The sequence below is a fragment of the Puntigrus tetrazona genome, chromosome 24 (assembly GCF_018831695.1).
Source record: "Puntigrus tetrazona isolate hp1 chromosome 24, ASM1883169v1, whole genome shotgun sequence".
Classification (NCBI taxonomy): Eukaryota; Metazoa; Chordata; class Actinopteri; order Cypriniformes; family Cyprinidae; genus Puntigrus; species Puntigrus tetrazona.
Genome location: NC_056722.1, coordinates 7,459,096 through 7,485,973, shown reverse-complemented (window position 1 = coordinate 7,485,973; position 26,878 = coordinate 7,459,096). Strand labels below are relative to the sequence as shown.

Genomic DNA, 26,878 nt, shown 5'->3' with positions numbered 1-26,878 from the left:
TAGCAGAAGCTGTGGGGAAGGTGTAGTCATTATAACGTGTTTGGTTTAAGCAGCACAAGTGTATGGGAGGTCCTGCCGTGATGGAAAAACAAATGTGTGTGTGTGTGTGAGGTGGAGTGTTCTCCCTCTCTTTTCCTCTCTTGCACAGGCGCGTGTGTGTGTGTGTGTGTGTGTGTGTGTGTGTGTGTGTGTTTTTGAAGCCGGCAGGTGTTTAGGTGCTCATTACTCACGGCTGTCAGAGTAGCAGAGGGGAGAGATGCTTAGTGATGGCCCATTAAACTGTACTTTTGTGCTCTGGATACTGGAGACCACACTTTATGATGAAGTCAGTGGCTGTGTGTGTGTGTGTGTGTGTGTGTGTGTGTGTGTGTGCGCCATACATACCTGCTCACAAAAAACTGTGTGTATATGTAGGGTACAATGGGACCAAAGGCTCCTTTGATGTTATTTTCATCTAACCCCTAGATGGCACAAAAACGTGACGCGGCACTTTCCAAAACATCCACCTTTCAAGACGCATGCGTGTATATATATATTTATATTTATTTACAAAAAATAGGCAAATATATTTAGAGTCTTATACCTTTCCAACAATATATAATTTGTGTGTGTGTGTGTGTATAATTATAATAATAATTAAAATAATATTATAATGTAATATATAATGAAGTAGGCCTACGTGTGAGATATTTAGAAAATATTTACATGTACAAATACATTATATTTTATATGATATATAAATATATTATACAAACAACATTTTTTTTTTAAATATGCATGTGTTTCAAAACAAATATATCTAATGTTAGATGACACTATCTAGAAGTAGACAGAAATAAAAGGGTATTTAATTTAATTTAATTGTGTTTTATTTGTATTTATTCTTTTTTGTTTTATTCACCATACCACACCATGCTAGCAGTGTTTTGTGGGAAGTTGCTAGGTCACTGTGCTGGATTTGTGTCTGTATCGCTAGCACAGGATCCTGTATGACCGGCGGGACGCTGCCAGTCTGTGGATGACTGACCCGAGGGCTCGAGCAAACAGCTTTCGGACTTCTCCTCAAATAGAGCGTTCACCTGCCGCTGGGTCCAGATCCTGGCGTTATTACGGGTGACACCGACCCGCTGACGGCCGTCTCGCTGCCAACACAGAGCCAGCCAAAACCAATAGCACTGATTCAAGCCCATTCAGCCGGAGAACAAAAGCACAGAGAACATCGTCTCCGTGTATTGTGCCGTCTCTGATTCGTTCACCACTTAATTATGTCTCCGCCATTCAGCTTGTTCTGTTTCTGTGTTGCATAGACAAGAAAATACCGCTGAAGCTGTTAGGAATTGTTCAGATGGTTGGCTCTGGCCTCGCCGATCGCAGAAGAGCCGTCGAAGCCGGTCCTGTTCGTTTCAGATCCGTTCGTTTAAGAGTATCACGTATCAACACTATTCTTTTAATATTCAGAATATGTAAACACAACAAACAAACTCAATCAAGAGTGTCCAGCACACGGGCTGATTATATGATTCATTTGAAGGCAGTTGTTTTTTTTCCGCTTTGTTCAATCTTCTTATGTTTGGAAAAAAAAAAATATATATATATATATAAAAAAAAAAAAAAAAAAAAAAAAAAAAAAATATATATATATATATATATATATATATATATATATATATATATATATATATATATATATATATATAAATTCATTAGTTTCTATTTAATATTATGTTTTAGCAATTGTTTATGCTTTAAATTTTTTCTTTAGTCAAGTTTTAGTCAACAATAAAAACGCTGATATATGAGTGAGAATGAGATGGATGTATTTTAAAAGTTAAATTGAAGACAGTAGGATAATAAATAATATCTAAGTGCTCTGGATTCTGCAAAACCAAAATGTGAATGAATAGTGAAGTGAATCAATAACAGGGTGGAGCCAAAAGAAATGTGAATTCAGTGTGAATGCAAAAAGAAATGGCTCAGGTTTACTTAACAGACATCATAAATCAGAATCAGAGTTTTATTTTTATTATATTGGTTCATGTCTATTATCTTTGTTGGAATGTCCTAGAATTTGATAGAATTCACTGTTAGAAGACATACATTTGAATTAGTTATGACAACTTCAAAATTGCTGATATGACTTAAATATCCTACTCGTATCCTGTTCACCCAAAAATAAAAATTTTGTCATAGCTATAGGTTGTTTGTGCAAGTACCTTATACGACCTAAATGTACATTTTGAAGTTAGGTGCTCTCTAGTGGGCACGAAAATAAAGATAGTTTCACGTTGCGTCTGTCGCCATGAAATGACATGTGACTGTCATTGCCAATCAAAATGCATGTTTTGTTTAAATGCAGCATGTGGACTGTTTTAATTACAGATCACACGGTAATTAAAACATATTTTACTGCGTGTACTTCGCACGAATGACCACACCATAAATTGTAGCGCATAAACATTTTGGCAGCATGTGCATTCAGACTGAGCTACACGAGGCCCGAATCACGATGCAGATAAAACGGTACGAAACATCGTAGGGGCGGCGCAATTGTAGCGTACGGTTTAATGAGTCGTATTTTAGGGATTTGTGCAAACGACCTATACAGACGTATTGGATGGAGGACATGTTGCAATTGTTTGGGGTCACCATTGGCTTTTTACCCTACTATGGAAGTCAGTGTTGACCCCAAACACATTCTTCAAAATATCCTCCTTTGTGTTCTTAAGAACAAAGTAATTCACACAGGTTTGGAACAGATTAGACTCATTACAGATTTTAATGTTTTAATGTTTTAATGTTTTAATTTTATAGTCGAAATCCGTAATTGAATTTTTCAATAGTTCGAGCTGATTTTGAGAACGTCCTAGCAGCTTCTCGTCAAGCGTTTATAAGAGGTTCGTGTGGAGATGATTGATGGTGAAAACAAACTCTCAATGTGAGGTCTAGGGAAGATGCCAAAGCGTATTACTTTCCGTGTTTAGCAAAATGAACGAAGTGAACTCGTTCCCATCCCACAGCTCACAGAAGCACTGTTTGCGCGTCAAATACAAGCCAGCCGCGTTGTTCATTACAGAGTCGCTCCATTTGTTAATGACAATTACACTTAAAGCCTCAGGCATTGTGGAGATGAACGAAACGCAGCGCGCTCGGTCCATTTCATCTACGAATTGACGTGGACTCCCGCGGGAGTTTAACTGTTAGGGTGAAAGAATATGCATTCAGCCCACAAGAAAGAGCCAAAGAGCCGCTTTTGACCTTACCTTACATGTTTGCCTGGCTCAGAACTTCTGAAATCCGTATCCATCCACGTGTGGTTTTTTAAGAGAGGGATGTGCTGAAAAGGAAGATTATTCAAGTAGAGTTAATGAAAAAGTCCTTGAGATGAACGGCTGGCTGTCAGCGAGATCAGTGATAGATCGAGCCTCGCTGATATTAGCATGCGTGCTGCGGACTTCTACACCAAGACCCGGGCCATTTGTTGATTAATTAATCAGGTAATGTACAGTATCCCCAAAGTTTGGCTTTTCCAAGCTTATGCAACCAATAGAGTATATCTCTCCCAGTGCCGTGCTGGACCGGGGGTCATTAAAGCGCCGTGGAAAGTAGAACAATAAACATATTTGGGGAAAAGGGTTTCCCATTTCATGAATACATTCAGTCCGGTGGCTCTACATCAACCGTCTGAGGTAATTCTGTTGAGTTCGGGGGGAACATTTGAGCTCTCGTGGTCTCCGGTGAACCTTGGCGAGAGAGTTAAGAAAACAAACAATGGGTTGCGGTGGTTAGAAATGAGATTTTGTGGAAATCGAGGGGCATCGCGCATCCATCGGTTCGCTGCTGAGTTTTTGATTTTCATAATCAATGCACATTCGTATTTAAATGGAGGCGTCGCGAGAAAGCAACTCGGTCAATGGAAATGATTGCGTTCATCGAATGGAAATGTGGTTTTATTGGAGGCGCTCATTCATATTGTCGCCGCGCGGGTTTAAACACTCTCTGTTATTGCTTTATTTGTACAAAATTTGATTATCGCCCCCAGTAATTCTGTACAACTCTGAGAATTATTGAAAGCGTATGTTACGAGTCTTGCTTTGACTAGATGACAGAACACAATCCGTATCTACCCTCCAGCCGAAGCGGCTAGTGCGCACAGGAAGTGACATCACAGACGTGCCTCGGAGACTTCGGCTCTCAGAGGCAGCTGTTGATAATGGCACAGTGTTGTTCTATTGACTGAGAAGACCGTCTGTACCGCATCCTGCCCAAAGACTGGGCAGTGTAATGATTTAAGATTTGGATCAGGAAGGGACAATGGTTGAGGAAGTTAGTTAGTCGGGTGATGTCTTTGGGGACTGATAACACACACACACACATATACATAGGCCTCCGTACAAAACTTTATCTCTAAAGCTCTGCTTACTCGCTTCCTGTTAATTCTTTAACAAAGTTACTGCCAACCAGGGTAAGAGTTCTGTTATCAGACCCCTTAAAGGAATGTTCTGAAATTAAACTCGACCGGCAGGATTTGCGACGCAAGGATGAAGGATTTTTTTTCAGCAGGTGGGGAGGGGTGTTTTTGAGCAGTGCTTGACCTTCTTCGTCCGTAAAATCTTGCTAATGATCACGTCTTAATGTCGATTGCTAAAATAAAATAAAATAACGGATTAGTTGCATCAGATTTTTTGTTGTAACATTCGAAAACGATGTAAAATAATGATAAATGAATGCATTTCGGATTAAGAAGAAAATTCCACTTATATTTTAGATTTTCCCATCACTAAAATCATGCTAATAAACATATTGGGAAATGTACAAACTGGCCCCATTCACTTCATTGCAACCCTGACAGACAGACAGACATCCAGGATTTATTGTTTGTTCATTTCACGGTAATATAAATTGGAATTAATTCCACAAAGCTGCACTGTTGCTCAATTTCCGGTTTTATTATTATAGCTTGATTATTGACAGACTTTTCCAGGCCAACTTTATTTCAATGCATTTAGAAGCATGCATAAAGCGGCGTTATTTAATATACCCGCTGCTAGTTATTAAAGATATGATGATACTTTTTGTGGAAATGCGAAGGGACGTGTTGTCGTACCTGGCCCTTCCTCTCCTTGATATGTCAAATGTCCTGACAGTTTAATTTCCTTTAGGTATTCCAGTGCTCTTGTTGAAAACAGAGAGAAAGGCAACCGTTTACTCCTCTAATATCCCAAAACATAGTTTGAGTTCATTGTGAGTCTCCTCTGCTGCAGGTTCGGCAAAAACCGCAAAGACGAGAGGCAAGGAGACAAGATGGAGCGGAAAGGGTCCAACAAGAGCAAGATGGAGGAGACTCAGGTCAGCGAGGAGGAGACGCAGAGAATGAGGCTGGAGCAGGAGAGGTGAGATCCCCTTAAAGAGCCTCTCAATTAACCACCGCTGCCTGGGAAATTAGCAAACCGTCTAATTAAGTAAATGGGGTCCGGGGAGGTAAAAGTTCTGGGAAAGCTCTTAGATGTCATTGGCGTAACCGGTTGAGAGCTTTTATAACAGTACATTAAATTGATCACGTATGGATTGTTTGTTTCTTTTGTGCTTCTGAACGGAAAGAACCAACCTGATAATGGAGTTTTTTTGGGGGCTGTGAACTAAATGGAGGTCCTTAGTAAGAGACTGAATGAAAGGGATGGAGGGTTTTTTTTTCATTTTCCTTTTTTTTTGGCTTCCCGTCTCTCAAATTATTACCAGCGTTGTTTCTAGGCAGATGCTCTTTTCCCTCTCACAAAGATGGGTAACAGCAGAGCAGAGATTTTAAATAGAAATACGGGTTTATATAATATAATATGAAGAAAAAGAAGCAGCAAATCAGCATATTAGAATGATTTCTGAAGGATCATGTGACACTTCAGCTTTGAATTATTGAATAAATTATATTTTAAAATACATTTATATAGGAAAAAAAGCTCTTGCAAATTATAATACGTTTTCACAATATTGCTGTGTGTCCACGGAAGATATTTCTTATCTTCATACATTCTCTTTATACATTGAATAGATTGAAAACATGCTTAATATTTCATAGATTTTCATTGTTTTTGATTACGGAAGCTATTTTTTCAGGAGAGCACTCAAAAAATACATAACAAATAAGTACAATGTATTTGTTGTGGTCGTATTATATCGCAAAACACTTTTGCTTCTATTGATTTGGGATACGGGTAAAGTTAGGGACAGGTTTGGAGGTATGTGTAGGTTTAAGAGAGGGTTAAGGTCTAAGGGATGGCTCATTATAAAAATATAAGTACAATGTAGAAACATATATGTACCCAATAAGGGCACTGTACCAAATTATTAATTTAAATGTAAGGACACCTAATATAAAGTGGGACTTTTTATATATATATACATTTATTTATTTTTATGGCAGAATTTGTTTCATCCTATTATTACATTAGTTTAAACAAAATACTGGAAATCATTTACAAAAAAAGATACCCTTAAAACACGCGTTCAGACCCGCCTTCAGCCATAAAACAAACACACTTTGTTGTCAAGCCTCCGCTGACGAAGCCTCATAATTAAAATGTAACAATAGGCACAATCCCGTCTTTAGCAGAAGGCCCAGCTCCGGCCCTGCGACGACAATAAGCCCGCGTCCACTCAAAGCAGCATCTGAACCGCTTTTCTAAGCGCTTGTCTCGTCTCTGACACTCTCCATTCTGGGCTGGGAGTCAGGCTTTGGCTGGAGGCCCAACACATTGCCAGCTCTGCCCCGAACACAGCGGGCTTTCCAGGACCCCGCTCTTAAACGTCTACCACCTTGGCCCTCAGAGGCAGGAAAACCGACAGGAACGTCGGGAGATAAGTGTTGGCTAAACCGCGCTCGCGTTTTGTCCCTATTTGTTTTTGGAAGGTTTTCATATTTCCCACGTTGCCCTTTTCAGTATTGTTTAGTTCCAATGGCCGGCTCTTTTTTTTTTTTTTGGTTATCTTTCTTTTTCCTTTTCTCACCTCTGCTGTTTTCCTCGAGTTGATAGCAGGGAATCCTTGAGGGAAATCGGTCTGTTATAATAATAATCTGCCCGGCCGCCACGTGGTGATGCGATATTCAAAGTCTCTCACCAGGGAGACTGACAGCGAGGAAAATCAATTACAGCCTTATTTTTAGTAGTGTTATTACATGCAAGGTTAGAAAGTGTGTGTGTGTGTGTGTGAGCGCACATGTGTGCACGAGCAGGGGCTTTGATTGATTATATGAGGCGCAGGGACAAGGCCATTTCTACACACTTATGAAATTATAGATCAGGTGATAGGTGCCGCTGATGGCTATTGGAGGCGATGTATCCAGCGGCACTAAAACAAGCCTCAGGCTCCGGGAAGAAGAGGACTGGAGATGGGCCGCGGCCAAAGCCAGCCCTCTTCTGACACGACCGATCGTTAATTCGACTTGACGTTTTGACAGGGGCTTTTAGTGATGCAGAAGCAGAAGGCAGCGCAAAGGTTGGCTAGATTAATTTTCATAACGCGCCACCATTAGCCTATCTATTTCTGGCAGGGAGGGCACAGCCCGCTTTTCAGCGCACCTGACCCTCAAGGATGTTTATGAAATTCATCTATGGCTGGCGTGTGCGAGCTGGATGGCTTAATTCTTCCAGAATCATTTTCCTGCCGTTAGTTTTAGTCTCGACGGGCGTGGTTTTAAAGAATAGCTCACCTAAATGCATCAGTCGTAATGTCCCCAACGTTAAAAACAGGCACAAGGTAGTTAAAATCTAACTGATCGCTGCTTCTCATAAAAACACTAAACATTTCCATAAAAGTAATTGGTATGATTCAGCTCTTGCCCTGTGCTGAAATTTCTTTTTTACCTAATTTTGATGGTCTCAGTCAAAAATAACCAGACTTGTTTGTAAATCCCTCATTTTGCCATAATACCACCAAATGTTGGGTTGAATATATTTGTGTTCACTTCTTATAATTGGAGAAATTTTTACTTTTTGCGCACAACTATGTGCATACTGTACATACATTGGCCTGTACTTATTTTAATGACAAATAGCGCAAGCACACTCTTTCAAGGGCAAAATAAAGTTTGAAATAAAATAACGGTAGATTGATCGTCAACCGCCGGTGTAACGTGGTTACCGTGCTCGCACACATCTGTGTAGACGAGGAGCGGGTGACCTTGAGACCAGATGCTTATCGCGACGCATTTTTAAAAATGGCTTTTTGGGATCCGCTGTATCGCGTGGAGGAAAAATAAAACGGGATAAAAATATGCAAAGCTGCTCCGAAGCCACGCTGCCGTTCGCGGGTGTGATTTGGAGTGAAGTTGATGAAGTGTTGCCATCAGTGGCATTTGTTTTTGTCACAATCGAGTAAATTGTAAGCAGCTGTGTGCCCCCCCCCCCAACTGCCTCCCATCCTTCGTTAGTCCTCAACAAACCTCATCAAGGGCTTCAGCAGAGCCTGGAGCTCCCGCCTGCGTTTCTGCAGGAACACGGTGACCATTATGAGGCCTTGTTTATGCCTGTTGCATGGTTGCGGTCCTGTCCACCATATGTAACTTGACTGAGCGGACCACCATGGCAGGGGGCCATTTATAGCTTGTGCAAGGGAAGAAGTGCGGGGGCACTAAATCAGCACGCCAGCAAAAAGATATATATCAGTTTCTTTCATCCTCCTCTGTGTATTTACACTTGGCCGGTCGGGTTTTATGTCTTTGTACACTTCAAAAATGCCCAATGCAAACATTATGAGAACCTGGTAAACTCTTCCCATCCGACTTCTGCATTGAAGTAGATTAGCATGGCTATTAGCTTATCTTCTTGGCTCCATTAGTTGCTAATCAGTGACTAGCACACCTCTGTTTCTGCTCGGTCTTCCTCTCTCCAGCGACGCTTCCCCCGGATTGTTTGGGTTCCTGATAGACTTTAAAGGCGGTGTTATAATCAACAGCGGATATCTCTGCTAGCTTCCTCTTTCTTTTAGCCCTTAGCATGAGCTTTGAAGGTTCACAGGGAAGCGGATTGAAAATAACATTTGGAACGCACTTCAGCGCCAACAGTGTTTCCCAAACTTTCACAACCCCATTGCGTTTCATGTTTCATCTCATATTGCGCTGGATATCGTTCAGCATTGATGCAATGCAATATTGAAGAAATAACTATTTACTTTATATTGCCTTGATGTGCTGAGACATTTAAGACACACTCTGAAAAAGAAAAAAACATACTGTTGTGAGGTTATTTTAGTATTTAATATACTATTAAAGTAGGTATTAATACTTTGTATTTTTATTTTTATTTCAGTTTTTATGCACTATTTATATATATATATATATATATATATATATATATATATATATATATATATATATATATATATATATATAATGGAACAAGGAAGTAAAAGGAAGTAAATGCATATCAAAAATGTGGTGTCATGTATATATACATAATTTTTTATTCATATTATTATTATTTGTAATAGTAGTTGTTTTAGTTGCTTATGACACCATTTTGTTAGTATTTATTTATGTATTTACTTCCTTTTTCATCTAATAGTTAAATTTCCATTTGTTTTTGATTGACAGAATCTTTTTAAATGCAATGACAATAGTGATAAAGAACACTAATGCAGAATCTCTTATATAATATATATTATATGTATTTTTCTGTTTTCTAATAGACCACAACATTCCTTATTTTTCCTTTATGAGCCACTGCATGTTTACCACTTTTATAGTTTTTGTTCATATTTTAGGAAACTGTATTTATTGCATGCATTCATTTGATTACTCTGATTCATTAATTGACTTTCAGTCGGTGATTTTCCGACTCTTTCTCAGTTCCCGGGGTTGCCTTCGCATACATTTTACAACATTTCATTTTTTCCGACGCGTCAATGCGTGTTCCTCGTGATCGCAGCTGATCTTCCCTCTCGCGTCGCGGCGGTAATTTTGTTACAAAATAATTAGCGTCGTCGCCGTGCTTTGTCAAACGAGCTCATTATGCCGCGGAGCCTTTTGTAACAGTTCACCGCTTGACTGGACCAATTAGCTTCCAGAGTTCAAAGGCAGATCGCAGGACTGATTGCGGACCAGATCATATTTGTAATTACATTTATATTCCTCCAACAGCTATACACGCGTGCAAGTTGGAGGCTGAGGAAGTTATCGCCTGCGTGCTTAAGTTGTGAACGCGTTTGCGTTTCGGTTTCGGCGATGATGAAAATACAAGTAACACAGACGATTATCGGCTTGTTATTTTATTTACGCTTAAAAACTAGCAGCCGGAGAGCGAGAACTGCCCGGCGGCCCTCGACGCGAACATCTCCGCCTCTCTAACCTGAATTAAACATTGTTCGACATATGGAGGGAGTGCTTTGGCTGCGTCTGTCTGGAATTCGGCGGTGTCTTAAGATAAACAGCGTGATTTATTCAGCGAGGAGAGGAAGGACTGCGGGCGGACCGGAGTGTGATCTTTCGTGCTTGGCTTCTCCTCCAAACTTCTCCTCCGACTCTTACTCACGGAGCAGAGCGCTTTACATTCTTCAAAGAACTTCATAAATCTTTCGGTCCTTATCTCGTGTTTATATCAGGCCGTGATCAATGACTAATTTCCTCCCTGAAACGTGCACTTTGACCCCCGCGGGACGGAGCGCATACCGTACGCTTTACGGCATTTCAGCGTTTCAGCGCAGATAAACTTAAATGAATCATCCCGCGCGGCGTCACGGCACGGACGGATCGTATCTAACGAGCTATTTTTTTTTCTGAAGCATGCTAACTTGCGCCTCGCGGAAGAGTTTTGCTTCTCTGCGTTCACTTGTTTCCTAGAAACAACCCCGGGTTTGCCATGACGACCCATATGTTGCCATAACGGCCTTCCTTAAACACACACACACACACACGCACACACACACTGGTGCTCTGGACAGATGTGAGCTAATCACAGCATCAAACTCTTCATTAGTTTCACTTTTTCTCTCTCTGGTGCAGATAACGACTGAGTTACATCTACATCTAAATATATCCTGACAGACAAACACGACATTATTATCTTTCTTTCTGCTGTGTGTTTCTTCTTCCTCCACACACACACACACACACACACACACACACGCATATAGTAGCAATCGACACTAATTAGCTTTGAGCCCAGAAAGTCACAAAGAGGGATTTGCTCTGTCTTTGTTGTTTTATCGCTACTCACGGGGGAGTTTTTTCTCCCTCTTGCCAATATTTTGATAATGTTTTCTCTCTTCCACTTTTATAATTTTAGTATCTGCGCTCTCGTCGTGCGACTTTGTGAATGATGCATCGGGAAGTTCACCACAGGCATTTTTGGAGGGATTCAGCAATTATGTGATCTTTTAATTTTGCTGAAAAGGCAGATGAGGTGAAGGTCTCTAATGAATGAAATGTGAATATTAAATATTCTCTAAAGCATGGAGAATTCACAAACTAGCTATTATTTCAGTATGCCAGTGTATTTTTAAAGAAGTCGTATTTTGCGTTGATCATCTCTTTATGAACACTAAATTATTATTGTGTTTTCAACATTACTAATAAGCATAAACGTGTCTTTAACAGCAGTTCAGCGTAGAATGATTTGAAACATGGTTTCAGCATACAATGAAATTCTATTTTAAATTGAAATATTGTTTTAAAATATAAAAAAGCCCCCGAATGTAGTTACATATTGGTCTGTTACTCATTAACATTGAGCAAAAAAGTTATTTTGTTTGACTAAAATCATGTTCCATTTTATCGGGAGTAAAATTGACCCAAAAAATTGACACAATGAAACACTGAATACATTTCCATAATGTTTCTGTTAAAAGGCAAAAGCAATGACCAAAAAAAGAGAAAGCAGAGAGAATGGGAAACGAGAGCAGGAATAATGTGTTCGGTGCAGCTATTTCTGTGTCCTGCATTAACACCACGCCGGACCATTGACTGTGTAATGAACTAAAGGTGGAAGAGGGAATTCAGAACAGGTTTAGCTAGAAGTTGAGGCACAGACACACACAGTTATGGTCATAGTTCAACACTCGCACACACACACACACACACACACACTGATTGCCCCATATTGCTCATAATGTCAAACTGATTAATTCGTGTCAAGTTTTGAATGCAAAGGCATTTTTTCCGTCCTCACGGAAAGCGAAAATGCTCCATGAAGTCACAAAATTACAAATAATTACATTCCATGTGTTTATTATACAAAGTAGGCCAATCTGGCTTCAAAAGTGCCTCACCCTGTCAGAATCAATGTACAGTCCTGAGAAAGTTGCTGCTATGTCTATAAACTACAGTTAGAACGAACTCAGACTACTGTAATTATTTAGTGCTCCTCATTTTTCACAATCAGCAACTAAAACATAGAAAAAAACGTTTTGATAGATGAAATAAAATCAGATATAAATATTAAATGAAAAACAACAACCTGAATGAAAAAAGAAACGTATTTATTTTTTATTATTATATTATATATCATCGCATTATATCAATAAAACATGTTAGATACACAAACTAAATATTTTATCACAAAAATAAATGTAAGAAAATGTAATTAGAAATAATAAAAATATGAAAAACATAGCAAAAATAAAAATAAAAAGTTAATAGTTCATATAAATATAATAATATATTTCATATAATCATATAACACTGTACTAGTATATAAATATAATAATAATTATAATTACACTGATAATAAAATAACACTCCATTAAATCAAAGAAAACGCCTTGCCTTGCAACGTCAAGGATATGGAGTTAAATGAATCTCATAGGCCTGACCAGTGTCTTGATCGTGCTGGTTTTCAACCTGAAGTTAACTTCTGTTATACACAAAACACACACACACACACACACACACACTTCTCCTCCCGGAGAAGCTAAATGAGTTTGAGTTTGGTGCTCCGGGGGCAGGTTACACTGGACCTCTACTTCAGTGTGCTCATTACCTCATTCAAACACAGATAGCGCTCTCACAGATTTGATTTAGCCATTATAGGCACAGCGCCGGAGGCCTCGTCCTCCTATTGAGTTTCCGTAACTTGTCATAACACGGTTTTTACTGGCAGCGAGGTGACATCAGTTTTTAAGTGGACAGCAGGTGGACGACGGCCTCGGCAGCACAAGATATCAAGCTTCGATGTGAAAGAAACAACTCGAAACTGGAGATTCACTGAGACTGCGTTATTTAGAATGACTACACCGATACCGATACGCAGATAAAAATAGATCAATAAATAAAATAAAAAATAATGCATATAAAACAAAGATCATCAGAATACGATTTAAAAGAATATACCTTTTTCTGCGTTTTAAATATGTTTAATTCAGTGGCAGTTCTTTGTAATTAGTTTATTAGCAAAACTATACAGGAAACCCTCTCATTTGGTTCATTACTATAATATTAGAGGTGCAATTGTGCTAACGGTTTATAGCTTTGACAGCCCTGAATTCAAGACGAGAGGCCTTTTCTGTACACACACTATGAGTTGCAGTCTGAAACACTTTGACTGACAACATATAATCATCCTCGGTTTTTAAACAGTCATCAGAAGCAGATATCGGCCAATACCGATTTTCAACCGATATATCGGTGCATCCGAAGACCCCAATGAACCAAAAGGTAGGATAAGAGCAGGAAGAGAAATTAAAACTCCACAATGGACACACACACACACACACACACACACACACATGAAAATATGCTGATGTTGATTTTCTAGAGTTTCCCAGACTATCATCGTGAGTCATAAATGCGCACAATTCTAACACGGCCAATTGGATTTCCTCAAGCGGGGTGCAGAGAGAGAGAGAGACAGTCGGTGGCTTTGTAATTGCATTAGCCTGTGACAGAGAGAAAACGCTCATTGTTGGTAAATTAGATCGGGCTTATGAGAAAGTGTGGAAACATTCAGTCTCGCTGGGAAAATCCGACATCTCTTCTTGGCCCAGGACTGCTGTCAATCAAACAACTGACAGATAGATGTCAGGGGTCAGAGGTCGACTCTGACCTGGGGTGGTGAGGAGGTGGGGCACTTAAACACTTAAAAAAGCTCAGGTTTTTGTGATGGGGCATCCCTGGAGTCTCAGAGCCCATCTGGATCTGATGAGATGGGTGGGTACCAAAGACAGAGGTCACTCTACAGGAGACTTTCCCTCTGTCCGCACCAGCTTTTCCTTTTATTCCTCTACCGTTCCCATTCCTGAGGATCTCCTTTCCCTCAACGGCACTTACAACGACACATGTGGTCCATTAGACACAAAAAGACTCATTCAGTTCAGCCCACCAGGCCTGGCCTTTGAAAAACTCCTGAGAAAGAGGGAAGGCAGAAAGAGGCGGTTGGCGGAAGATCAGAGCGATGCGAAGAAGAACTCACTCCCTTCTTCTTGGGCAGGTTCCCCACTGGCTCTTTTAGGGAATCTGTGCATTGACAAGCTTCTTCAAGGAAGGGGCCGCAACCTTTACCATGAGCGATTTAGGAGTAGAGGCTCGAATGAACGATCTCACTTCCTTTTCCTTTTAGAGGAGTCCAGTAGTAGTGAAAGCCTTCTAGAAATAAAGCGGGCTTGGCAGGCGTTTAGCAGCCCGTGATGCCAGCAGGGGTCCTGAGCTCAGGGATTCTTCCTGCAGTAGGGAGTCTCAACAAGACCAAGAGGTCTGTCTTCCAATTCGATGCGTTTTCACATAAGAGCTTTGGCTCTTCGTGGCTACAATAAATGTTACACATTTCTGATGGAATAACTGCTGTTGCTTTTGATGGTGCAGTTCGAGGGCAGAAGCACAAAGGTGGAAATGAATCCCAAGGTGTAACCCATGAGGCGTTTTCACACTAGAGTATGGGGTGAAACTGAGGCTCATTTACCAGTGAAGATGAGATGTGACAGCCTTTCAACAAAAACAAGAATTATATATATATAAATATATAAATAGTTCAGATGCAAAAGCCTTTAATTACGTCTGATGTTTTTTGTATAGGTTTCTATGTAAGTACTGGTACTTCTCAGTGGTTTGACGTTTGCATTTATACTATGAACATATACTATGAGTCACTCAGTATCATTATCTCATTTTTGAGATATCAGTATCAGATATAAGTATCAGTATCATTATATATGTGTGTGTGTGTGTGTGTGTGTGTGATATAAAGATCATGCAAAAAGCGTTGGAATAATTGTTTATTTATTTTAATGCAATGGATTAAGTTGTAACGTAATTGTTTTTTACCACATGACATGACATTTTCTAATCTGCACTAACCTTGCCATATTACTAGATATTTTAAATCACCTTCTTTGATAGAATGTCCTATTTTCCTTTACAAGTTTAGAAGATTTTGACTGACCAAAAAAGAGAGATCATCCAGACTACATTCTTGAGGTGGTGTACCTCCAAGTCCATCAAAATGAATGGAGCGTTTCAAAAAGGCTTCAGTAAATGAACAAATTCTAACTTCAAATGTGAGACTTATCTAATTGAGTTTGACGACAGTGTTAATGTTGCAAAAAAACTCCCCAAAAAAACGTGATACAGCACTGATAAATAAAAACCTCGTTATGGTTTCAGCAGGCACTAGTACCTGTGGTGGTAATCCTGTCTGATCTCACAGCAGCTCATACATATTTTACGAGATGGCTAGTTTGTACGAATTTTGCACGACCTCACTTTTTTTTTGCAACGAATGACCTACAACCAAAACCCCGGTCCTAAAAATTGTACAAAATCGTACCAGGCGGGTCGCGCTGAATAACCCACCTCGTAAAATACGTGCAAACTGGTTGAGAGAGTAATCGCACGAATGTGTGACGGCATGGAAATGTGAAAACACATCTAAATGAAGTCTCGTTTCTGTAGAATTCAAGCGAAGACCAGGGAGCTCCGAGAGCGACAGGCCCGAGAGCGAGACTACGCTGAGATCCAGGACATCAACCGAACCTTCAGCTCGGACGAGGAGCACACCTACGCCGGGATCGGCTCTCTGGACTCGTCCCTGGACAGCAGCATGGACCTGAGCCATAACCCCGGCCCAGAGCGGCCCCAGAGCCCCCGAGACCAGGCCCTGCCTTTAGAGGCTCTGTACGCACAGGTCAACAAGCCCCTCAACGGACGCCCGCCGTCGGCAGACAGGTAAGAGATTCAGTGTTTGTCGGGGCGGTGAAGTAACACTTGGCTGATGTAACAGGAGAACGACTCGCCTCGACGTGTTCTTGACTTGAAAGACGCAACCTTGGCTCTGTGTTTTCAAAGCTTTGCATAATGCAAGCTAAAGTGCGTTTTCTCGCTGTCAAATATTTCTCTTTTCGCAAAGCCGCACGGGGTGAAGGACACCAACACTTTTGAAGTTTCTTTCATTGTGCTGAGAAAAAAAAAAAAGAAGTTTCTCTGCAGACCTCTCTCTGATAGAAGATGTTCTTCTTTTATATCTGTTCGTGTCTGAAAGTTTGGAAAATGAAAAGCTGTTTTCATCCACCCTTTGTAGTGTGAAGAAGAAAAAAAAAAGAAAAGAAAGTCAAACAAACAGCGTTATCAGATTTCTCCCAGCAGGCTGCTTTTATAGCGCAGGTAAATCATTGATAATTCTCTGGATGGGAAAATTTAATAACCAGCAGGCTCCTTTATTATCACGGATCATGTGAGATCCACCGTCAACGTGCGCAGAATCTCTGAATTCATCTGGGTTTTGAAAGGAAAGAAATTTCAACTTCACACAAAAAAAAAAAGAATCGTGTTTTGACCCTCTTGAATAAAAGATTTCTATGTACTGCTTTCATGGTAAGCTAAACTATAAGAAACTTGTAAAACACAATACGCATGTGTTATGATGATATTGCAACTTAGTATGGACTAACTTCGTATGACTAAATGACCTCATATGTTAAATAAGACACAGAGTGCATGCTTTAGTCAACAGATCAAACCTCTTTAAAACATGACAAAGATTATTAAAACAATGCATTTATTAAAATGCACTGTAAAGTTCACGTGTGTTAAGCACAGTCTAGCGTATTTTTAAATATACTTAAATGCCCTTTTAAAGTATTATTAATTGTATGTACACTTTTAATAGGGTTAAGCACACTTTGTTTCTCGAGGAGAAGCCGGAAATTTGGGTTTACATTTATCACTGTGTATGCTACGGTCTAAAAAGATGAATAATGTTAACAAGCGATCTTTTGAAAGTTCAAAGGTTTTAGCGTGAATGTACGGTCTCTGTTTTATGACATAGATTCTCCATCATGCAGCAGTTTGCGTCGGGATCGTGAAAGGAATCGTGTAACATTAAAACAGGACTCTATACCCCGAGAAGTCTGTGAAATTCTTCTTTTCTTTCCTCCCAACATCCTTCAGCCATTACTTTTTAACGCAACTAGTGGGTGGTGTTAATATTTAGGAAGATCAAAATGCTGCTTTTTTTAGCGCGATTTTGCTAAAAAGTTGTCATGTTTTAGAAGTTCGCCAGCATGGCGTCAAAGCACGCAGACATGGACTAAAAGCTCCAGAAGTTTGTGTCTCGGTGAAGAGTTGAGGAGTAGCTGGAGTGTGTTGAAGTCAGACACACACTGAATATCTGATGCGGAGGACTGACCTACATTTGTTGTGGTGAAATGAACGAGAAGCGATGTGTTTTGGGCTGCTGCCTTTCTCCGGCGCCTTGTTTTACGGCGTTTCTGACAAATTCTGATGCAAACCGAGGGGAAGTCTCTCTGTGTTTAGTTGCGTGTCTCTGTCGTAAGCTGTAATTACTCTCTGTGGGTTTATTACGCCGCTGGTTAATTGGCTCGTGAAGCAGAGGCATGATTGACAGGTGACACTCAGGCTGCGTGACCTTTCCCAGGATGCAGTGGGACGGGGATTATCACGTTACCGACTGCTGTTGTCCCAGCAGGAGCGTTCCCGGCGTCTCTAGTGTACTGCACGCCGGTATTAGCATTCATTTATGCACTTCTTTATGTACCATGCCTACATATAACTAAGGTATTCCAATATAATACTACATTTCTTCTTATTATTTTTCTTTAAATAGAAACGGTAGGATTTTATCGACGTTTATTATGAATTACAGTATGTAACTTTCCAGTTCAATATCTTCTAAATACAGTATCTATTATTTGGTCTTATACAGTATAATAATAATAATGATGATAATAATAAAAAAGCATTATTTAAAATATAATTATATATTTTTTTATTATATTATTACATCAAGCATAGATGATTCAGTAAAGTCTACATGTCCTACATAATTATACATTATATGGCGTCATTACAAAAATTATAATAATAATAATAATAAGTTATAATAATAATAATAATAATAATAATAATAATAATAATAATAAAGCATTATTTTAAATATAAATATATACTTTTATTATATTATATTATGACATTAAGCATGGATAATTGTTCAGTTTCAATAATAATAATAATAATAATAATAATAATAATAATAATAATAATAAGTGTATTGTTGAATATTCTTATTATTAAATATATTCAATGTATGAAATATAAATACCGCATATTTTTATGTACTGTTATATTTTTATTAATATTACATAATAAGTATGAAATATATTATACAGTAATAATTATAATTATATAAATAATTATTTAGCAACCCTTTAATAGTCATAAAAAAATAATAATCTTAAATACTATGCATTATTTTAAATGTAAATACTGTTCAATATTATGCACAAAATTACTGGAGCGTTTCTATTACGTTTAAGACATTTTCTTCAACCGTAAAAGAAAACCTAATGCGGCGCGGAAATAAAAACACCTGTCAAAAACCTACATTAAATCAGATGTTTCTAGTTTTAGTATAGATTCAGAGTGGAGTCTGCTAGATGTTATTACCCATAGTTCTGCTCATCTGTTTTCTGCGGTGTGTATTGTGTCCGTCTGAAGATAAGAAAGGACACACGGCGGTACGCAAGACCCCCCAGAAGATGCGTTTCGAGAGAAATTAGAAATGTGTGCAATTCATATCGCATTACAGAAACAACCTGCAGCCAGTACAGTAATGATTCAGCTTTATCAATTCCTGCTCGGTTTCTGTTTATTAATCAACTAAATACCTACAAGCAAATGCAAATTAAGATTATCTTATCATTACTAGCTTGCTTTTCCTCTTCAGATATACTCATTTGAACCGTTTTCTGAAATAATCAGCGTGCGTTTATTAAACTATAAGTGGACGGTCTTAAACGGAGAGTGCACTGAACCCAGTCTTCACTTCTTTCAGAATAAAAAAGCTTATTTTTGAGAAAGTCTTGTCGAAAGCGTACCCGCTTGACATCTGATTACATGCAAATCATTCTGGGTGTATTTTAAATAGCGAGTTCGGAGCTTTCACGCTGCTTTGCATATCACTCAGAAGCAAGCCTTTGTGAAATGCGTTGTAATATTTGTTGTCGCGTCTCCGGAATAAATTGGCGTTGGGCTGTAATCTGCGCCATTCGCGTCCCAGACCGTTTGAAAGAGCCGGCTCCCTCCGTCGATCCAAACAAAGCCCAAACAAACATTTGCATTTGTCAATGAAAGCTAATAGAAGTCTCATAGTGTCAGGCTCCGGAAAAAAAAAAACGTCAACTTGAGCTTATTAGAAAGAGAGGAAGAAGTTTTATGAGCGCTTTCTCGGACGTTTAAGTGTTTATTCTCTTAAAGAAGTGGCACGGAAGGAACGGGATTTCATCTCTCTGTGGATAACGTTGGAGGGGAGGATTTCCTGTCTAAAGTGCACAGAACAGGAAGTGGATAAGGCTGTTCAAAGTCTGTCAATCACAGCCGTCCTCCGAGGCCTTCATCAGGTTTCATTTATTCTCCCCAAATCAACACAGACATATAATATTATGACTTTCTTTCTTTCTTTCTTTCTTTCTCAATTAGACATAATAGGTGATAAAAGTGTTTATTTAAATAAATTTTATTATCAGATAATATATTTCATTATCATAATGTGATGATAATAATAACAACAACGTGAAATCAACTACAGTTGACATTTATTATTATTATTATTATTATTATTGTTGTTGTTTATTTCATTCATTTATTCATTAGGCATGGATTCAGATTTTCAAAGTAAACTTTATTATTTAATATAAAACCAACCACAAATGACCTTTATTAAAAATTAAATTAAATTAAATTAAATTAAATTACATAAAATTAAATTATGTTTAATTAAATTTTGGGGTGAAATTTGAAGAGTTGGGATTTTATTTTTAGATACTCAAAGTAATCATTTGAAATTATATCATACTATAATAATAATGATAAAGTAAAATCAATCATTATTAACCTTTAACTAATCATTCAAAAGTAATTTCGGGGTGACATTTGACCCTAATAGGTTTCTGTGAGTTGATTTTATCTTCAGATCACATTATGATCATTTCATTTAGTTTTTTTGTGTCTTTCGGGGCGATGTTGTTATTGTTGACATCCACCGAGCATCTGCTCGAATGCCTTGAACCTTCTTCCAGATCGTCTTCAGATCTTCAGGCGTGAAGCTAGGAAACACTGACTCCGGGGTCCATGCCGTTTGTTGGATCCCCGTTAAACCTGTTTGCATTTGTCCGAGCAGCGAGAAGCAGCCCGAAGCCTCATAAAACCTCTGTCTCGCTTACAATTCATTGGCAGAGAGCCTGAGAGCCAGTCGATGAGTTCAGAGCGCTGTAGCCTCGAGCGGCGTGTTTCTCTCACGCCGCGGGCTAAACCTGCGTCCGGCGTAACACAGCCCTTCTTCTTCATGTTTACTGGAGATCTCAGTTTGGAGACTCGCTCTCTTTTCCCAGCTATCTTTGCATCACCGATCGCATCTGCTGACTTCCATGTGACCTGCGTGCATGGAAAAAGAGAGAGGGAATGCATCGAAGGAATGCATCGTTAATTTTCCAGCGTGCTCAAGTAAATGTCCGTTTTGTTGCCCTGGTCAAGGCCTCCAAAGTGCATTAGCCTCAGCCAATAGACATGCCATTGATTTATCCGTTTTAAAAAGGTGACGCCATGCTGTTTATCCTGCTGTGATGAGAAAGTGTGGTGAAATCATGGTATACAAGTCTGTTGTGTGCAGTGGTAAAGTGTACTATAAAGAAAATGAAAAATCGAATCAATTACATTAAATTAAATAAAAATTAAAAAATAATAATATATACTACTACTAATAATATAATAAAAAATAATATATATATATATATATATATATATATATATATATATATATATATATATATATATATATATATATATATATATATATATAATTTATTTATTTTTAAATTATTATTAGTCATAGTAGTACACATTCTGAAAATAAAATTATTTATTTTATATTATAAAACATCAAACAAAACAAGTGCCATCATGGTATACAAGTTGGAAACTCTAAGTAAAAAAAAAAAAAGAGTTTCATACTCAAAGAAAAAAGTAAATAGTATTATACAGATTTATATTATATTATTTGTTATTTTTATAAATTATTAATATATTATTATACTATATGATTTTATCAAAAAAATTCATTTCATTTCATTTGAAAAGGTAAAATATGTCCCAGTCATGTTGGAGACACACACACACACACACACACACACACACACACACACACACACACACAGACACACACACACACAGACACACACACACACACACACACACACACACACACACATATAGATACATACATTCATACAGAGTGCTTGTGGGCACCTTTCAAGCTCTTGTCTCTCACCCATCAGTATCCTGGGATTTCATCTACTTCTTGTTGAGGCAGCAACAAGCCTCGTCTATAAAGTCAATAAAAGCCTTTTTATGTTTCTCTTCTTGGCCAAAAAGGCGTCAATAGAAGAGTACGTTCAGGTGAAAACCCTCAGCGGAAACAGAAAAACCTCTCTATCTCTCCGTCCTGCAGCTGAATAAATACTGTCAGACAATTACCAAACGTCTGGGTCCGCTTCGTCTGCCTTTAACAGCGTCCCAGTCGAAGGTCAGATCGCTCTCGTCTGTTTTACAGTCGCTCCGAAGCCAGGTTCTCCCGCTTTATTAGCGTGCTTTCATTGGTCCAGGTTGGGGATCCGTGAATGTGCTGTGTGCTACAGTGTCTTCGAGTGGATCAAATCCTTTTTTAATTGGACTGTGAAAAAAAGACATGATTCAGGATTAGATATTAATTGTGTCTGAGGCAGGTGGTTGAAGAAAAAAAAAAAAAAAAAAAAAAAAAAAATATATATATATATATATATATATATATATATATATATATATATATATTGTTTTTAATATTAAAAAAAAAAGCAAAGCAATGGTGCCATCATTGTATACAAGCCAAAGCATGTGGCATGAAGTTTATTTACATTTATTTATTTACTTATTGAGTTATTTGTTGGTTTGTTTGATGAAATATGAGCCGAATGAGATACTCAAAGTAAAAAGAACTTGTATCATATGTAATTATGTTATATTCTGTTATGATACAATTACATGAAATGCTAAATAAATATATAATATTAGATATGCGACAGGTGGTTGAAAAATAAGACATCATTTTTACATTTGTTACATCTTGAAAGATAGAGAAAAATAAATAAAAGATTACTATTTTTATCGAAAAAAAACTACTATTTTATTCTTTCTATAAAAAATGCACTTATTATTTTTTAGTAAGACCTGAGATGTGTATTAAAAGAGAGGTTTAGTTTGCATCCAATGATTTCTTCAGATTTAGTTTTATTTTTTTGTATTAAAATAATTATTAGTTTTATTTGTAATTTTTTATTTTGATTCTTTCTTATCTATTTTATTTTAGTCAAATGTTAATGTGCTACCGGTGTATTTTACAAACAGTCTTTATTTCTGAATTTATTGTAGATTATCTTGGTATCATGTCTTTCTGTCTGTGGTGTATAGTGTTAGCGTCTGGTTAGTTCAGCACATGATTTGATTGACAGCTGCTCCCATTAGAGTCGAGGTGAGACGAGAGTCCGTCCTCACGATGCTCTCCTCTTCAGATGGATTATGAAGGGCAGGTAGCTCAATAGCTGTTGATATCATTTTAGCAGCTGCTGGCTTTCTGCTTTTTCCTTTTACCTTCTTCTTTATTTTGCAACTTCTTTGGGCTTGTGGGAATAATAATTGGAAGGTTTTTAATCCCAGAAGACGAGAGCTCTTCATGTTTCTGTGCTGACTCATTCACGCTGATCCTGCTGTGTTCAGGTCTCAGATCTACCACTGACACCACCAGCTCATCTCATCTCATCTCATCTCATCTCATGTTAATTTAATTTAATTTAATTTAATTTAATTTTATTTTATTTCATTTCATTTCATTTCATTTCATTTCATTTCATTTCATTTTATTTTATTTTATTTTATTTTATTTTATTTTATTTTATTTTATTTTTTCCTTTTTAATTTAATATTATTTAATTTAATTTAATTTAATTTAGTTTTGTTTTATTTCATTTATTTAATTTAATTTAATATAATTTAATTTTTATTTATTTAATTTATTTTATTTAAATTTTTCCTTTTTTAATTTAATATTATTTAATTTAATTTAGTTTTGTTTTATTTCATTTCATTTATTTTATTTTATTTTATTTTATTTTATTTTATTTTATTTTATTTTATTTTATTTTATTTTATTTTTTTCTGTCACATACTTAATTCATCACAAATTTCACTTTTTCGTTTATTTTTGAATTCCAAAATTAAATGTAGAAGACGTCGGACTGAAGTAATGGAGTGGATGATATTAATTCAGCTTTGCATAACAGAAATAAATTAGATTTTAAAGTATATTAACATAGAAACTGTTGTTTTATATTGTAATAACATTTTGTAAGATTAATATTTTTATCTATATATTATATATTATTTTCTATCTATGTATTAGTTTTAAACACTATAATTCATTTAGTTAAATTACACACACACACACATATATATATATATATATATATATATATATATATATATATATATATATTTTTTTATTTCTATATTTATTTTCAGTTTCAGTTCCGATGTTTATTTTGTTTCTGTGTATTTATTTATTAGTTAGTTATTTTACCGTAGTAAACTGACTCGACTGTCGACTGTCCCTCTCTCTCTGGTGTTTTATCGTTCTGTCATAAATTTCCTTCTCCATTACTAATGCGATTATGAGATTTCTTTACTCGATAACACAGCCGCAGATCTGCTGCATTACAGCATCCATTCACCTTAATTCATGTACGACGACAAATTCATCTTCATTGCGCCGGTGATTTTATTTTATTTATGGTCGTTTCTTTCTCCTCTTAAATCAATTAGAGCACCATCATATGGTTGGAACGCACCCGTTTAAATACTTTTAGTTAATAATTGATGTGTACACAGATGATGTGTGTGGATGTTCATTAAGCCCGAGGGAAAGTAAAACTCATATATGTCTGAAGCGCTCGGTCTTTGATTACGTTAATTTCAGCAGCTTACATCAGCAGCAATCGTTCGGGAGATCCTCCGTTTATTGCTTCCCGCTGAGATACAGCCCGGACAGCTTTGTTTTCCTCTTTATAGTTTTTAGACCTTTTTCTTGGTCTTTTTTTTTATTTGTTAAACCTTTAAAAAACAATTCAATTGAAAACACACAAACACAGCATTAATATTTCAGTTTTTATTAAGGTTTATTAAGTAATTAAATCAAATAAAATAGTATGCGTTATGCTTAAATCATGATTTTTTTGGTTTTTTTAAATACATATAGAAATACAACTTAATACAAATGTTTTCATGATTATATATATATATATATATATATATATATGTGCGTGTGTAGTGTGGATATGTATTATGTAAATATAAATTCACATAAATAAATTATGTAAACAAATACAATTATATATATATATATATATATATATATATATATATATATATATATATATTATGCTATGCTTAAATTACGGTGGGTGGCATTTTCAGAATTTTTTTAAATATATTTTTACTGGTAAACATGTAAAAAATTATTCGTTTTTGTTGTGTGGAAACACACACACATGCACACACACACACACACACACACACACACACACACACACATACACATTCAGCCGATAGGCTCTTTATTTGAGTGTGTGTCTGTGTGTGTGTGTGTGTGTGTGTGTGTGTGTGTGTGTGTGTGTCTGTGTCTGTGTGTGTGTGTGTGTGTGTGTGTGTGTGTGTGTGTGTGTGTGTGTGTGTATGAGACGGGATGAGATGGAATGAACTGGTCACTTCTTCTCCGTGTGCACCCTTACATTTCTTCAGGAGGGCAAACATCTCACACGTATGCAAACACACACCGAACCCGAGGCATGTACGTGTGTTTGATCTGCAGACGCTGAAAGACGCTTTAATGAACTCGCAGCAGGAAGATGAAAGCTGGAGTGCATTGTGTGTCTCGGACAGATGAAGTATAATCAGTGTCGTCCCACGTTCAGTCCCAGCAAACACACACTGGTTACACACAGCTCCAGTCAGTTTACACTCATTTTAAAACTAATTCTGTGCTTTATTAACACTGTTTGCTTTGGATGGAGAGACACATGGCTGTAAATATAAGAGCAGGAATTATTCATGTGCTCTTCACTTCGATCTAAAATACTCAGAAACTGTGCTTCAGGCTGTATATAGTTTGACCAGAATACTTATTACTGATAATTAATTTAAAAATAATTTAATATTTTCAGCACTCTCTCATGGCGTCATCATCATTATGCATATAGTGTGTATATATATATATATATATATATATATATATATATATATATATATATATATATATATATATATATATATATATATATATATATATATATATATATATATATATATATATATATATATATATGTATGTATTATATGTTCAAATATTTAACTAACACCTCTAATGTGGAACTGAACAATATTATATATTATTATTATTATTATTATTATTATTATTACTACTAGACTACTACTAACATAACTGTCCATATAACATTATATTGTAGAAATTAGGAATAATTAAACTGAACATGACATGTTGTTTGTGGTTGTTATTTGTAAATATATATATATATATATATATATATATATATATATATATATATATATATATATATATACATATATACATATTTATATTTATATATTTATATATACATATTTATATTTATATATACATATATATATTTATATATTATATATACATATTTATATATATATTTATAGATAGATAGAATATATTTATAGATAGAATATATATATATAAATAAATAAACTTTAATTTAGAAATAAAATATTATTGTTATTATTAATATTATTATTGTTGTTGTGTAAAATGTAATGATTTAGTAAGATTTATTTTTTTATATAGTTTAGGCAAAATTTAATTCAAAATACACAATTATGTTTTATAGTTTTTTTTTTTTCTTTTATAACCATGAATACACTTTTTTTTTCCTCCTTCCAAGATACCGCTCTTTGGATCTGAGTGAAATCAGGTCATGTGACAACTGTGAGGTCATGTGTCAACAACGTGGCACGCTGCATTTCGAAACGAGAATCACTGCAAAAACTGCACTGATTTATTATAATTGTTTTTAATAACGTGCAGTATTCAGTACACACTGTACTCTAGCGCTTCATTCTGAAAGCAGCAAACAAAAATAAAAACGGTTCCAAGGAAGTGAAGGACGGTATAATGACGAATGCCGTTTTTGAGTGTGAGAGCATTTTTAATAAAGCAGCCGATAAAATTGCATCATTTCTGGTACAAATACTGGCTAAAACACAATTAAGTGTGCCCAGGAAACTAAGACGAGTTCTTTCCTTTTTGCCTGGGGACGTTAT

At 36.7% G+C, this 26,878-nt stretch overlaps 1 protein-coding gene across 1 annotated transcript in view; it reads left to right on the top strand.

Annotated features, from left to right (window-relative positions):
- Positions 1 to 26,878, top strand: part of pard3aa (par-3 family cell polarity regulator alpha, a) — a 445,337-nt gene that overhangs the window by 352,548 nt on the left and 65,911 nt on the right. The window contains 2 exon segments of the mRNA XM_043225637.1: positions 5,262 to 5,390; positions 15,869 to 16,141. Of these exon segments, the coding sequence (XP_043081572.1) occupies positions 5,262 to 5,390; positions 15,869 to 16,141 (402 nt within the window).